The sequence below is a fragment of the Anoplopoma fimbria genome, chromosome 9 (assembly GCF_027596085.1).
Source record: "Anoplopoma fimbria isolate UVic2021 breed Golden Eagle Sablefish chromosome 9, Afim_UVic_2022, whole genome shotgun sequence".
Taxonomy (NCBI): domain Eukaryota; kingdom Metazoa; phylum Chordata; class Actinopteri; order Perciformes; family Anoplopomatidae; genus Anoplopoma; species Anoplopoma fimbria.
The window spans coordinates 19,440,835-19,455,227 of record NC_072457.1 but is presented as its reverse complement, the minus strand read 5'-3'; the positions used below and the strand labels follow the sequence as shown (position 1 = coordinate 19,455,227).

The 14,393-nt window shown below is 40.5% G+C and overlaps 1 protein-coding gene across 3 annotated transcripts in view; it reads right to left on the bottom strand.

Annotated features, from left to right (window-relative positions):
• Positions 1-14,393, bottom strand: part of pds5a (PDS5 cohesin associated factor A) — a 29,103-nt gene that overhangs the window by 13,271 nt on the left and 1,439 nt on the right. For all 3 annotated transcript variants that reach the window (XM_054605295.1, XM_054605293.1, XM_054605294.1), the window contains exons 3-12: positions 6,238-6,441; positions 4,391-4,477; positions 4,179-4,276; positions 3,770-3,896; positions 3,412-3,492; positions 3,138-3,278; positions 2,371-2,486; positions 1,990-2,084; positions 1,729-1,874; positions 1,294-1,445 (exon numbers count right to left, since the gene is read on the bottom strand). In XM_054605295.1, the coding sequence (XP_054461270.1) occupies positions 1,294-1,445; positions 1,729-1,874; positions 1,990-2,084; positions 2,371-2,486; positions 3,138-3,278; positions 3,412-3,492; positions 3,770-3,896; positions 4,179-4,276; positions 4,391-4,477; positions 6,238-6,441 (1,247 nt within the window). The remainder of the gene's footprint in view (positions 1-1,293; positions 1,446-1,728; positions 1,875-1,989; positions 2,085-2,370; positions 2,487-3,137; positions 3,279-3,411; positions 3,493-3,769; positions 3,897-4,178; positions 4,277-4,390; positions 4,478-6,237; positions 6,442-14,393) is intronic.

Sequence of the window (14,393 nt, the reverse complement as noted above, 5' to 3'; positions counted from 1 at the left end):
ACAACATTCGATTGCAAGCTAGCCCCAACATCTACACGCGCAAAGAAGATTACAGAGTCAATCACCGAGTTCATTTGCCAGGATTTGCGACCATATAGTGTGGTGGAGAACCGTGGGTTTAAAAAAATGATCAGCACACTGGAGCCTCGCTATGTAAAGCCGGAAACAGTTCACTGAAGTAATGGTCCCACAGATGTATGGTGAGGTGAAACTACAGGTAAAAGAATCCCTGGACTCCGCCGAATGCATTGCACTAACGTGCGATGGGTTTCGCGAGCAAAGAAACTGAAAACTGCTGAAGACCAGGCGAAAGACGAGATGGCAAGATACAAGGAGGAAGCATCCCTGCGCTTAGTGATGATCCTCTTGGCTGGTGGAAAGAACATGAGGGCCAGTATCCTTTTCTGTCTCGAGTAGCTAAAAAACACCTGAGCATTCCAGGTACTAGTGTCCCCTCAGAGAGAGTTTTCTCTACTGCAGGGGACATTATCTCTGCCAAAAGGAGTGTCATTTCCCCTGAGCACCTGGACCAGCTTCTGTTCCTAAACAAAAACATAAAGCACTAAGAATGGCATTATAGCTGTTATTGCTAGTTCAACACTTGTTCATTTGTTTTTGAGTGGATACTGGACACTGGACACATGCAGTTGATGCATTTTGCTGCGAGGGATGTTTGCAATATATATATATATTTTTTTTTATATAGTTTTATAAAGCCTATTCACTTTTTGTGGCATCAGTTTGTCCTCTTATGTTTATGAAATGATATTGTTGTTATAATGGCAGCTACTTCCAAAAGGGGAAATGTTTGAATGTTTTCATTTCATTGGTTTAAAGGACCACTGAGGCCATGTAAACGGCACTGATTATCCTTATTTTGTTATTTTAAGTTTTATAAATCCTTAGCACTTCTTGTCAGTGTATCCAGTAATAGTCGTTTCAATAAATACAGCTATGTATGAATTGAGTTGCTTTGAGTTATCAATTGAACACACTATCCAGATCATACACAGCCAGTCAGCCACTGGTAATGGCTTAATTTTTTTTTTTTAACAGTGTTCAGTGAAAATTCGCAATGCATCGCAATGCATCGCAATAATTCAAGTATCGCGATGCATCGTGATAGAATCGCATCGTGGCATGTGAATCGTGAGAATCGAATCGTGACTTCTTTGGCAATACCCACCCCTAATGGCAACCACCACTTTAGAAATGATGCCAAGGCTAGACAAGTACCCAACAGCCGTGTGGTTCTTATCAACATTAAACTACATGTCGTGTGTATATGCTCACTTGTCGTCAATGCTGTTCTGATAGTAGATGTGCAGCAGTTTGTCTTTGATCCAGCTGATCTTCAGGGCGGACTCCTTCCCGGCCTCGTGGTGCAGACAGTACTTCTTAAAAAGCTGAGCGAGGCCCATCATTGCCTCTTTACGCACACGCCACTATAGAGGGAGGGAGGGAGGTTTAAATGAAGATGAGGTACATTTTAAAGTATGAAAAAACAAACTCAGTCTAAGCAAATATAAACTTTGATAACCTGAATGTTAATGTGGTTGAGATGTGACTGATGATGAATAGAATGAATTAACATAATACTATAGCTGCTAAAACAATTTGAATGACAGAGGGAGCTCAAATTTGAAAGCCAAATCGATGTATCCACCTGCTTCTACGACTAACTGAAATGCCGTTTGATTCTGACACAAGAAGGCACATTTGTCTCACCCTCTTGTCTAAGGTCCTCTCTCTTACGAAGCCCAACAGCTGGTCATTGACCAAGTTGAGGTCCTTCTTCCCGGCGTTGATGATGGTGACGATGACATCGTGGCGGATGGCTTCCTCTGGGTCGTGCGAACGCACCTTCAAATACTCTATATCAGGAGAAAGACACGCAAACACATTTTTGTGTCAGAGCGTAATGTGAAAGAAAGGATTGAATAGAGAGGAGACAGGAGAGGGAAGAAGATGGTGTGTCAGAAAACACACCTGTCAGGTCTTTGGCCAGGTCGGGGTGGTTCATGAGGCAGTGGCTGGCAAACTTAACACACTCTAGCCTGACTGGAACATGGATGTCATTAAACCTGGGGGGGAAAAAAAACACATCAGTTATACTTAATGAAATCTCCTGAATTAAGCATCATTTAAGAAGAGAGCAGGTGAGCCAGTTGGTGACTGACTGAGGAAATTCCTTCTCCGGCTTCATGAGTTACCAAGGCTTAAAAAGCATAACAAGGGGTTTAGTTTAAAACACCCACGTGTGTGTGTGTGTGTGTGTGTGTGTGTGTGTGTGTGTGTGTGTGTGTGTGTGTGTGTGTGTGTGTGTGTGTGTGTGTGTGTGTGTGTGTGTGTCGTGTGGACGTAACTCACCGTCCTAAGAAGCACTGCCACAGCGGTCTGTTCTGTGACGCCAGCTCTGAGTCTTTGGCCCCAAACAACTTGGCTAACAACCGAACAACAGCTAGACGCTCCTCGCCGTCATTGCTCTGCAAACACAAGAACACAAATTTAAAAAATGCAAGTTGCGTTTTTTGGGCTCTTTTTCAAACTAATAAGGATTTTCTCTTGTCCTGCTTACTCGCCTTAAGCAAACCAAACAGTGAGACAAACTGTCAACTGGCTTGTTTTTTTTGATCCGATACCAGCATAACATGTAGCCCGTTTGCATACAGAGCGGAGGAACAGAATCAGGAATACAAGATGCAATGATACATATTCATAATTGTTTAGCACCTCAACAAAAACATGGAGGTCAGGATGACTGAATGTGAACATGAATGCCTGTCTGTCTCTGGCTACATCCACAGTGTTCACTTTTTGTTTTATCAAGGTGTTTTAAATCAAAAAGGATGTCTTTCCGTACAAGCGTTTTAGCGCCATTTTAGAAATATTCTCAGTCCACATGACCAGGGACGCTCTTTTTTTAACAAGATAACACACATGACGATGGGCATTATGTTGAACTACTGAGAGGCAAAACTGACTCAGGATAAAACAAAAAGTCAGTTTAACCATTAGCCATTGATAGTGCCTTACAAAGGGTTCAACAATGACAATACAAGGAACTAACACAACTGTGGTCTGAGATGAGTTGTGTGCTTATTATTTTGACTGTTTGTGTTTGTTGTTGTATTAACCTTGAGTTTGAATTCCAGCTGTGGCATGACAGAGGTAAGCAGCATAGGGTCGATAGCAAACAGTTCCTGGATCAGGTCAAACACATGCTCCGACAGGTCGCTGACCGATGACTTGCCCATCACTAAAACCTGATTGAAGAACTGAGGAAGGAAAAAGAACAATAAAAAACAGATAAATACTTGATTAAAAAAGGATTTGCTATAGCTAAAGGCAGCAGATTACTTAGACAGCCTTAGGGTAAAAAGGTAGAAAAGCATTTATTCGTTAACTCACATTTGCGATGCACGTCTCGATGGTCTGGACGGTCCTCTTCAGCAGAGTCTTGGCAAGATCATACGCTTGCTTGTTCAGATTCTGTTCCAAGGAAAGTCCAAAAAAAGGTAAACATCTCATTCAGACACTGTTTGTGCTGCAAATGGTACTTTTATTATAATATTTTAATCCTGATTTTTGTCTGTTTTTTACCCGTTATTTAAAAATCTAAAATAAATATCCAGATTGTATTTTTGAAAGACAAAAATACAAAAAAGAAATACAAACAGTCACACAATTCTTTCTGATATCTAGGAATCACTCACATAAATGACATAACTAGTTCATATATATATGAATGTGTTTGTGTGTGTCCCACCTTGTGTGCAGGGATGAGGTTGATGAGGATGGTATCCAGCAGCTCTTGTGTCACACCGTCGCCCTCCATGATGATGGAGCTCATCAGGTCTATCATGTGCATCTGCACTTTCTGATTGTGGCTGTTACTGTGGAGGCAAAAGTGAACATGAATGAAAAGTTGAAACTATCATAATAAATGAGAGTATGGGAGACTACATATTTTGATCCCCTTTACACCTGATAACTGGGCATATATCGATCAATGTGCATTTTTCTAGGTAAACAACGTAAGAAAGGGAGTTATGATGGAGCCTGTCTAGATGTGCAACAGATTCAAAGGCTACCAGTAAAAATGGGAATATGAAAAAGGTCTGATAAACTGTGATATTAAGAATTTTATAGCAAAATAACAATATGAAGGGCCTTACTTGATGACAGAGAAGAGCGTTTTGAAAAGCTGGATGAAGATCTCGTTGCAGTCCTCCAGTTCAAAGCATATGTTGTACGACTTCACCCATGCCAGGTTCTAGAGAAACACATATAGACACGTTAGTCCTTCATCAGCAGTTTGCTCAACTGTCCTGTGAACCACAGTTAACAAAAGTTTTAGCACCCAGAGGTTTCTACATCAGCGTCTTACCTCCAGCAGGTAGAAGTATCTGTTGAACTGAGGGCTCTTAGTGTCTTCCAGTCCCTTTAGCTGTCTGGTGATGAACAGGAATATGTCCTGGAGAAAGACAGGAAAACACTTGAGCATGAGTTTGAGTTCTTTGTTTTTTTTCATGTTAGTTTTGGTGAGTGCTCAACAAAGAAGAAGTTTGCCGGCAAGCTCTCAAAAACACCAGATAGGACGAGAAAACTCAGTGACAAACACCTCAGGTAACATTGGAAATCTCACAGTGATGTTCAATGTGGTTTTTACAGGATACTCTTAGATATAGATGGCACTTTGATGTGGTAAATCTTCTGCTAACTTATCAGTCTCTTAATGTCAACATAGAGAACAGGCCTCCTCCTCTTTTTCTTGCCTTTCTTCTTTTTCTACGCCTTCGTTCTGGCTGATTGGTATATAGAAAAAGTTGTCGCTGTCCAGTATTGCCAAGTTTCATTGACATTACAGATCCTGTTGTGAGAACAGCTCGCACATTGGCCAGCAGGATCCCGGCATACAATCTCAGAGCAAGCCATAATATTTATCCGATATTTGCAGGAAAAATTCTCCAAAAAGGAACCAACACCACAAACTCTATGACTCGAACTAGCTGAGGTGACCCCTAGCTGACAGCCAGCTGCTTTGACGGCATCCATGTGTCGCTCAAATCAGCCACGCCCTTAATTATGCCTACCTTTAAGCCTTAATATAATTTAAAACGGGTGAGTTACATAAAATTTCACTCCCTAGTAAAGTTGACATAAATGAGTGAACCAGCTATGGAGACCGCAACTGTTTTTTTGAACCAGGCGGTAAACAGTTTTATTTCTGCTGTAAAGTTGGACATTTTAACATGGGGATTTTGAGATACACTTGCTTTTGGAGCCAGCCTCAAGAGGTAATTTGAGGAACTGCAGTTTCTGGCACTTCTGCGTTGGCTTCATTTTCCAGCCTCAGAGGTTGCCGCTTGGTTTCTATAATAAGACCAGTTAACGATGCATTTTACATGAGGTTGCTAAAACATGGCATTGAATGAGTTGAACACTAATGACTTTCCCAGACGTATTAAACAGGCCCTATTATGCTATTTTCCGGGTGCATATTTTTATCTCAAGTATATACACAACATGTTTACATGCGTTAATGCTCATAATCCTCCTTGTTTTTCTCATCCTGGCTGTCCTGCAGCACCTCTTCTCACCCTCTCTCTGAAATGCTCCATTGTAGCGCTTGCTCCTCCCTCCAGAAAGTAAAGTCTGCTCTGATTGGTCAGCTAGCCCGCTCTGTTGTGATTGGTCAACATTTCACATTTCAAAAAACTCTTCCTTCGGAGCTCCAGCTCCATCTCTCTCCTTTGTTGTTTGAGGGCCAAACTAGCCGGAAGGAGTTTTACGTCACTTCCGTAACATTGTGACCTCATAAAGTTAAGGAAGTGAAGGAGAGAATTCAATGGAGCCGTTTCATGCAGCTCAGGAGCTTCTGAGGGGGAGGGTAACTCCTTTTAGGCGTGGACTTCAGGTTTTACACTCTACGGACCTTTTACATGTAAAAAAATATATATAACACACTAAAGCAGGAAAAAGTGGAAAAGCATAACAGGGCCACTCTAAGGTAAGATATATAACACCATTCTAACGTAATAGAATTGTCTTTTATTTTATTTCCCATATTTTTGTTAGTTAGTGAATACATAGAATCTGCAGACAGCCGTTATTACAACTGGTGTAAACCGGAAAACTGAAGCTTGGACTGCTTTTGAAAACTACTCCATTTAGGATGGTACTTAGTCACTTGCTAGAGGATTTCATACGGTTATCCAGGGTCAGTTTGCTTACCTTGAGTTTATCGTGGGAGGTGTAGGGGGCCTCAGGGGCGTAGATCCTGAATATGTCAGCCAGGCAGCAGGCCACCAGTAGCCTGACGTCTTTGTTGGGGTTCCTGAGGAAGAACTCTGAGGCGAGGTGGAGCGCCAGGGCGAGATACTGCTGCTTCTCCTCCTCGGAGTCTTGGTCCATGTCCATGTAGGTCTTCACAACCATCTGTGAGACAGAGCGACATGGGAGTAGGATGAGAAGGGAAACAACAGTTCTACATTAAGAAAAAATAGTTATTAACTTAACACAACATGCACGTTGCACACACAGTGGCAGCTACGCAGATACCGATCATGAAACTCTTCAGTGTCAGTAACACCTGAAAGTCGTTAATAAGCCATGAGGGAACAACCTTAAAAACAAGGTTTGGACAACAAGAAGATCCACTATGTCTACTATGACCATTTAAATTCAAATTTAGGGTTTCCATGAAAGAAAAGGTTCAACATTTTTTATGTATGCTGTCAATTATAGTTTTATGAAAAGAAAGAAAAACATAAATCAGCAGGTCAGATTCAGACAGCAACATCCGAATCTGAAAAGTGAAGCCAATGCAAAAAGTATCTGACACTTGCAATATATCTAATGGCCAGCAGGGGTCAACTCCACTGTGTGCAAAAAGAAGTCTGATTGTATGGAAGTCTATGAGAAAATTACTCTACTTCTCACTTGATTTACTACCTCAGTAAACATTGTAAACATGAGTTTATGGTCTGAATATCTAGTCCTACGTCTGCTTCAATACAGCATGATGTTCATTTAGTAATTGATGGTCAATTTAGAGTCAAATAGACCATAAAGCAGCATGCTTTAGGGCGGTGCTAAAAGCATGCTGTGATTTTAATATAGGGGCCACAGCCGGTGTTGCATATCACATGACTCCTGCTGGCCCTGTAAGACTTGTCCCTATACACAATCATGAATAGTTGCAAAAAGGACATATACCCATAGACACATGATTTTAGCAGCACACGACAGGTTGTTTTTGACAGTGATGTCCCAAGAGCAAGCGAGGAAGGAACAACGAGGAAGTCGGGCACGAATTGTAAATACTGACATGTAGAGAAGCTGAAGCAATTATCCAGTGCAGCTTATAATCCGTCTCAGTTACAAGCCACTTGGCCTGTCAGAGCTTGTTTGCTGGAAACAGCTGCATTCAGTTTCATGTGAGGGTTGAGATGAGAGCAGTGAGCCGTATTTGTGCAACCAGACCATGGAAAAACTAAGAGCTAAATCAGCCTTAAGCAACGTAGAGCTTCAGAGCACACATGACCCTTTGTTATTTAACAGTTACTAAATTCAGTGACGAGTTTAAGGTACTCAAACATTTTCAAGCATCCATAGGGACAATGAAACACAAGAAACAAATTCCCCTTTTTAGAGGTGGAAAGTCTGTCTTTTACACAATTGAATCACCAAAATGAAAAAAGGACTTTAACAGCAATACTCAGATCCTAAATACATTTATTCTTGTATAAAATGTGCTTATTGTGGGGACAAGAAATAACATCCTGTAATATCTTATTTAAGAGTTTTACTGAGTTAACTGTGAACACTACCGCCACTACAGGTTGTATGCATCAATCTTAGGAGGTCCTATGGAGCGGCACTAGGATACCATGCTTTAAACTATCACTTCCTCTCCAAGAGTGATAAGAGTGAGCGTGTTATATGAGAGAGGCGAAGCAGAGCAGAGGAGCTCAATATACAGCCAGGCGGGGTGGGGGATGGGCCAACAGCTTCAGCAGACTGCAGAACACACACACACGAACACACGAACACACGAACGAACGCGCGCGAAGGCTCCTTACGCAGAGACGAGTGTGTGGGCCGGTGGAGATGTGGAGTATGCATGCTCCTCTATACTTTCATTTATTGTTTATTTATTTGGACAGAATCCTTGTGTGTGAAAATGTATGTGACATGTTTTCAAATGGCTGGTAATGCACAGTCAGAGACCCCCACAACTGCTTACTGTTTAACTGAAACAAAGCCACAATTTAACGTCTTTAACTCATGCGAGCAGCTCTGATAACATCTAACAAAGCGAAAGCAAACAAACACTTCAAAAAACATCAGTTGTGAGTCACTTCATGTTGTTCAAAACAGGTTAGCCGGGTTATTGAACCCTTCGGCTGTGCTCACAAAGACATTAGCAATTCATTCCAATGTGACCAGCACTGCGAAACAACATAGTGTAGTCTGATCAAGAAAGTAGAGCCTGGCTCAACTTTTGCCCAAAATGAGTTATTCGTTATCAAATCAAATAACTTGCAAGCACACATTCCTCTTACAGAAAATAAATAGGATAATTCCCCTGTTTACATGGTGATGAACGCCACAGCGGGTAGAATTGTTGTTGTGATAACTTTGCAGTATTTCTTCTTCATGGTGTGCAACGCTGTGCAGAGTTTTGGCTCATGGTAAACTTTCAAACTCACTGATTCGTAACTCAAACGGGCTTTTATTGTATTTTATCGTCTTACCGTTACTTAAAACATACCCCAACAACACAGACATGACCTTTTATAGGCTACAGCTACACTACCATGTTTCCATTTTAGAACGCTTATCTTTTGCTACGTTTACACTTAGATGACCTAAACAACCGCATTTGCTACTTGATTGGGTCTTAGCAGTCATGACGTGTCTTTCCCTGATTAGTCACGCCGCTTAAATTCTGCATACAACTCTACTACTCCCAACATGCAGAGGAGCCTAGCCGTTTATTGGATTGATTAGCGAGCGTGTCCAGTAGCAGTATCAGCCCTACGGAGCGGATGTTAGAAGTAACGGTTTTCAGCTTTGAGGAGAGCGATGAACACAAAACCGAAGACTTTTCTGTTCTTGTCAATGCTTATTTTGTTCTGCACAACTATTGCGAGGTTCACAAAGAAATTGTAAAGTTTGAAAAATAAAAATATTTTTTCCACCCCACATAATTTGACCGATTGAGTATATGGAGGAAGATCTTAAGTATCAAGCACAACCTTTTATTATTAAAGAGAACAATAATACTGTTGTTTTTTTCTGTAACTAAGCAAACAATCTGCTTCCTGTTTACATCGGCACCCAAATGTCCAGTGTACTTGAATAGTCACGTGATATTTATTTTCAGGCGTGTTAGTATGGACGGAAATCATTTCTAAAACAGTGCTGGAACGCGTCTGTGTGGACATAGTTTTTATTCTAAAATATTGTTCTTAAACAGGAACGTAGTAGTGTGGATGTTTTCTTATTCTCAACACTTGGTTTGGTTAAAAGCAACATGCAATCACTAAAATGTACAATGATAGTCTAACATAATATGAACTGGAACCATTAATCTTTCCAGACAAGTCTTAGTATTAAAAAGGAGGGGAACTACTTCAGTGGCTGTTCGGAACATGTGAAGGTTCTGAACAAGCCGATAACTTGCCCCCTGAACAGCTGAATGCAGTGTTGTCGAAAACCGCGGCATTGCTCTGGCACCCGGTTCTCGATATATGCAAAGGTCAGTCACTCAGACCCCATATCAACAAACAAACACGCACGCAAACAGTGTGCAGGAGATAACTTTGAGGGGCAGCTAGAGCAAAACTGAATGGAACACAAATATTTTGGTCTAGAGATGTTCAGTACCGAATTTGGTAACAATAAGAGATGCATACATGCAATGACTACATACAGATTCTGATATGGGTCTGATGCAGACAAAAATAGCTGGATCGGGTATCGATGACAATGGGCCAATCTGGCATTGGTACCATTATCTTAATAAATAAAAGCCCAGAAATCAGTATCTGGAGTCGATTGCTCATAATTCGAAGGAGATTGGGACGCTATTCAAATGGCATAACAATCTATTTAACAGCAAGGATAGATTCGTCTTGACTTACAAAATCCATGAAAAAAAGAGATTGAGATTCACTGTTCAAAACTCACATGCCCAAACATTGAGGTCTTCGTTATAGTGCCACCATCAGGCCAAATTGCACCACATTTGACATTGCACATGCCTTGGTCTCCGGCAATATGACCGCCAAGAGTGAAGTACAGCGGATGAACAGTTGTGGAAATGTCCGAAGCACATACATACCCACAGAAAGACAGATTCATAGCTATATAGTTTTGGGAAATACGTATTCGCTTTCTTATGTTTGACGAGGAGATTGATACCACTCATGTCTGAACGGTAGATAAGCTAAAGCCGGTAGCCAGTTAGCTTAGTACAAAAACTGGAAACAGGGTAAACAGGTAGGCCGACTCTGTCCAAAGGCTAGAATACCACAACCTCTTATTCGCAAATGAACACGAGTTTTATTGTGTTTCTTTGAATCATACAAAAACAAAATGGGAAACATAAAGGTCGAGGTTTTTACAGGGGGTTACACGGGGCATTATTTCTTTGACTGGGGCAGTCACTTCCAGGAGTCTCCACTGGTTGCCTGGCAACCTCACGGTGATGGCAAGACTCCAAACAGCTACTGGCTGTAGCTTCATATTTACATACAGACATGAGGGTGGCATCGATCCTCTCATCTAACTCTCAGCAAAAGCAAGATATCTAAAACTTTGTACTATCCCTTAAAGTATGCTTTTCCCCTCTGAGAAATAAATGTGCTTTTAAACATTCGTCTCTGCCAACAAGGATGATCAAGCAGATGTTGTGCGGTGATTCTTAATCCCTTACTCCGTTTCTCTACACAGTACTTTTCTTTGAAAGATCTGCTGAAAATAATTTGCCACTGGGAAGGCTTCGTTAACTTTTACCTTTCAAAACTGTGAACACTCTTAATTGGCCTATTTCATCAGCAAGTGAGCTCTTTCAACAATTGTTATCTCAAAAAATCTTTATCACAACACTATTTGCATTTAGGGAGTGAACGACAGAGTTACTCACTATATACTACTATCATCACCCAAAACAACTACCGTATTTTCCGCACTATAAGGCGCACTTAAAAGCCTTTAATTTTCTCAGAAAACGACAGTGCGCCTTATAATCCGTAGCGCCTTATATATGGATTAATTCTGGTTGTGCTTACAGACCTCGAATCGATTTTGTGTGGTACACGGCGCTCTGTCAAAATGTTTTAGTACGACTTTGGTAAACTACAAAGCCGCACCGCTTGCAGCATTACGGCCACCGTAGTCAGGAGCGTCGCGGAGTAATACATACTGTGCTTCACCATAATATTACAGCGTGTGTGTATAAGGACTCCAAAATGGCACCTGTCAAGAGACACGCTTACGACGCGGACTTCAAACTCAAGGCTATCAGTCACGCAGTAGAACATGGAAATAGAGCAGCTGCGAGAGAATTCAACATGTGGAGGAAGTTTGACTGACTGACTGTTTTGTTTCGCTTAATGCGCCTTATAGTCCGGTGCGCCTTATATATGAAAAAAGATCGAAAATAGACCATTCATTGACAGTGCGCCTTATAATCCAGTGCGCCCTATAGTGCGGAAAATACGGTATTTCATTACTATACAAGCAATTCAACACAACGAAATGCTGTATATACAGTCATATATGGTATAACGTACCATTCTTAACCACTACATTAGTAAGTGCTTTCATTCCTGAAAAAATTTAGAGGAACTAAGAAAAATGATTGTTAAAAAAGTGCATTAAGTTTAACACTGTTCAGCCCACATACAGATAATGTTCAGGTGCACAATCACCATAGTCTTCTTACAGGTGTGAGAATCTTTGGGAATCTTTGGTGTCATGATTCGAGTCTCTATTCAAAACGGATTCTCCATTGACTGAATAGAAAGAGGTGTGCTATTATCAGAATCTTACTCCAGTGAAATGTAATGTCCGTGGCTTTTCAAATAAAAGTTGTTTGTCTTCCCCCCACCACAGCTGACTTAAGTTTGCTAGTGTCTCATGTCGGTGCTCTGCTTTGCAAATACTAGTCTCTGGGTGATTGCGTGCAAACTACTCACAACAATATTTCACTTTAGTCTTGGAAAGCTAGTTATTCCAAGTGAGTAAATCCAAAATGTCCCCAAAAGACTTGCCTCATAATGAACTAAAAGATATCTCTAGCGTGTGGGTGTGTGTGTAAGCTGCAAACAGTGGGTTGTCACGCAACTATTTCCCCCCTGAAGCAACATTTACTCATAGGACATATTTTACTTTCAATTCAAAAGAAACAGTGAACTAGTACTTTCTGTAAAGTAAGCAACAAAAGGTTTTCACAAGAGTAGTGTAGCGTGGATTATTTTTCGTTTTTAAAATTGAGTCAACAAAAATGATGCTCTGCAATAAGCTTGGTTTATTATATAAATCCATACAGTGGATGTACTAAAAGCGCATATTCAAATTCAGTGAGTTGAACATGAAATACCTTTACTACATTTATTTAGTCTTTAATGCCTCGCTAACACAGACTCTAATCTTGTTGGCTGCTTCTACATAATTCTACAGTTGCTAAGTTAATATAACTATGTCTAATAGGATAGAAAAGACAATGCCAACAGGCCAGAGTGAGACAATTAAAATCAAGGATATATAATATAAAACAAACCGTAACAACATACAGTATAATATTTAAGCCTATAAATACACAGAAAACAAAGCTGTGGGTTTTTTTTATTATTTAACTCAGATATATATTCTGGTAAATACTTTTGCAACATTCAAAAAAAGTAATCATTTGCAGGTTGTGTTGCATACTGATTGACAGTGCTCATCAATAAGGACTGTCTGGTTGCCCAGGGCAAGTGAAGTGCCATGTCCGACTAGTAAATCTAGCAACTCACTTTCCCGATGGCACAAGTGGTAAAAAATGAATTAAATGATGATGGAAGAAGCTAAGGAGATGTCAGCTCACTTACTTCTCACCTCTGTTTAGAGTTGAACATGTGCAGCACCCATTGCGCATGTTCAATTATCCAGGAAACAGGAGTTCAGTTAAGTGTCATTAGAGAATGTGGGCAAAACTCTAGATAAATTTACTTAGCGATTAAAAATAACAATTAACTTTGTTATTTGGTAACCACTTACAAATAAAAAAAAAATGTATATAGGGGCAAATTAAAATGTACTTCTGGCAAGTAGGTATCCATCTGGAGAAAAAAAATTAAATATTAAAGTTGAACCCCGTAGGAGTATTCATTTGTATGGGGGCACTATGAGAACTGTCACCCTCCTTTTAGTCCAAACTACAGAATTATGTATTATGATAGTGGCTGACTGTAGATGAAAATGACTCAATGACTGGAATATCAACCGTGTTAAATAAACTGCCAACTGGCTTATTGCTCTGCTGGCAGTACAACACGAATCTTCACTCTCTACCATCAATTGGATTATTGCACGTGCAATTAGTGTCAGCCTTACCAACTCTCAACAATACACAGCAGAGGTTAAATGGATCTGTAAACACCTGTCTTGCACAGTCAACAACTTGCCATTCAGCCAGTTGTCATGCTTGCCAAGGCCAGGGGATTGTTGTACTTCATGACCTTAATGCTACTCTATAAACAGTTCTAGGATGTCAGGAAACCATTTCGGTATTACTGGAGTAAAAAATCTAATGTGATTAAGAAGAGCCACAAGATCCCAATAAACATAGGTGCCAACTTTGAAACTGCTGAAGGTTTGAAGTTTGGGGGAAGGGATGGGTGGATATCAGGATGCAGTGTGATATGGTTTGACGCCCATATTTTAGTTGTCTACAAGTCAATATTTTCACAACCAAGGTATCAAATGATGACGTGAAAAAAATGTGACAACGTGAAAGAGAACGCTTGTTGTGTTGAACCCAAAGAGAACTATCACTTAAGCATGTGGCTCATCTAGCTGTACAGAGAATAGGAGCAAGTTTAAGCTCATTGTTTAGCTGTTGCAACCTTACTGTTTCTGTTAGCTCTGGTCGCTCTCATAGCATCATTTTTCACTGCCGAGGGAAGCGTTCTTTAGTATAAAAGCTGTAAACCCTGCAGCACACTACCTTCAGAGCAGGTAGACACGGTTAGCAACCCGCAGCTTAAGCCAGAGCCAGATATTTCCCTCAGGAGTTTGGACACACCTTCTCAATCAATGTTTTTTATTTATTTATTTTTTCTACATTGTATATTAATATTGAAGACATCCAAACTATGAAGGAACACATATGGAAT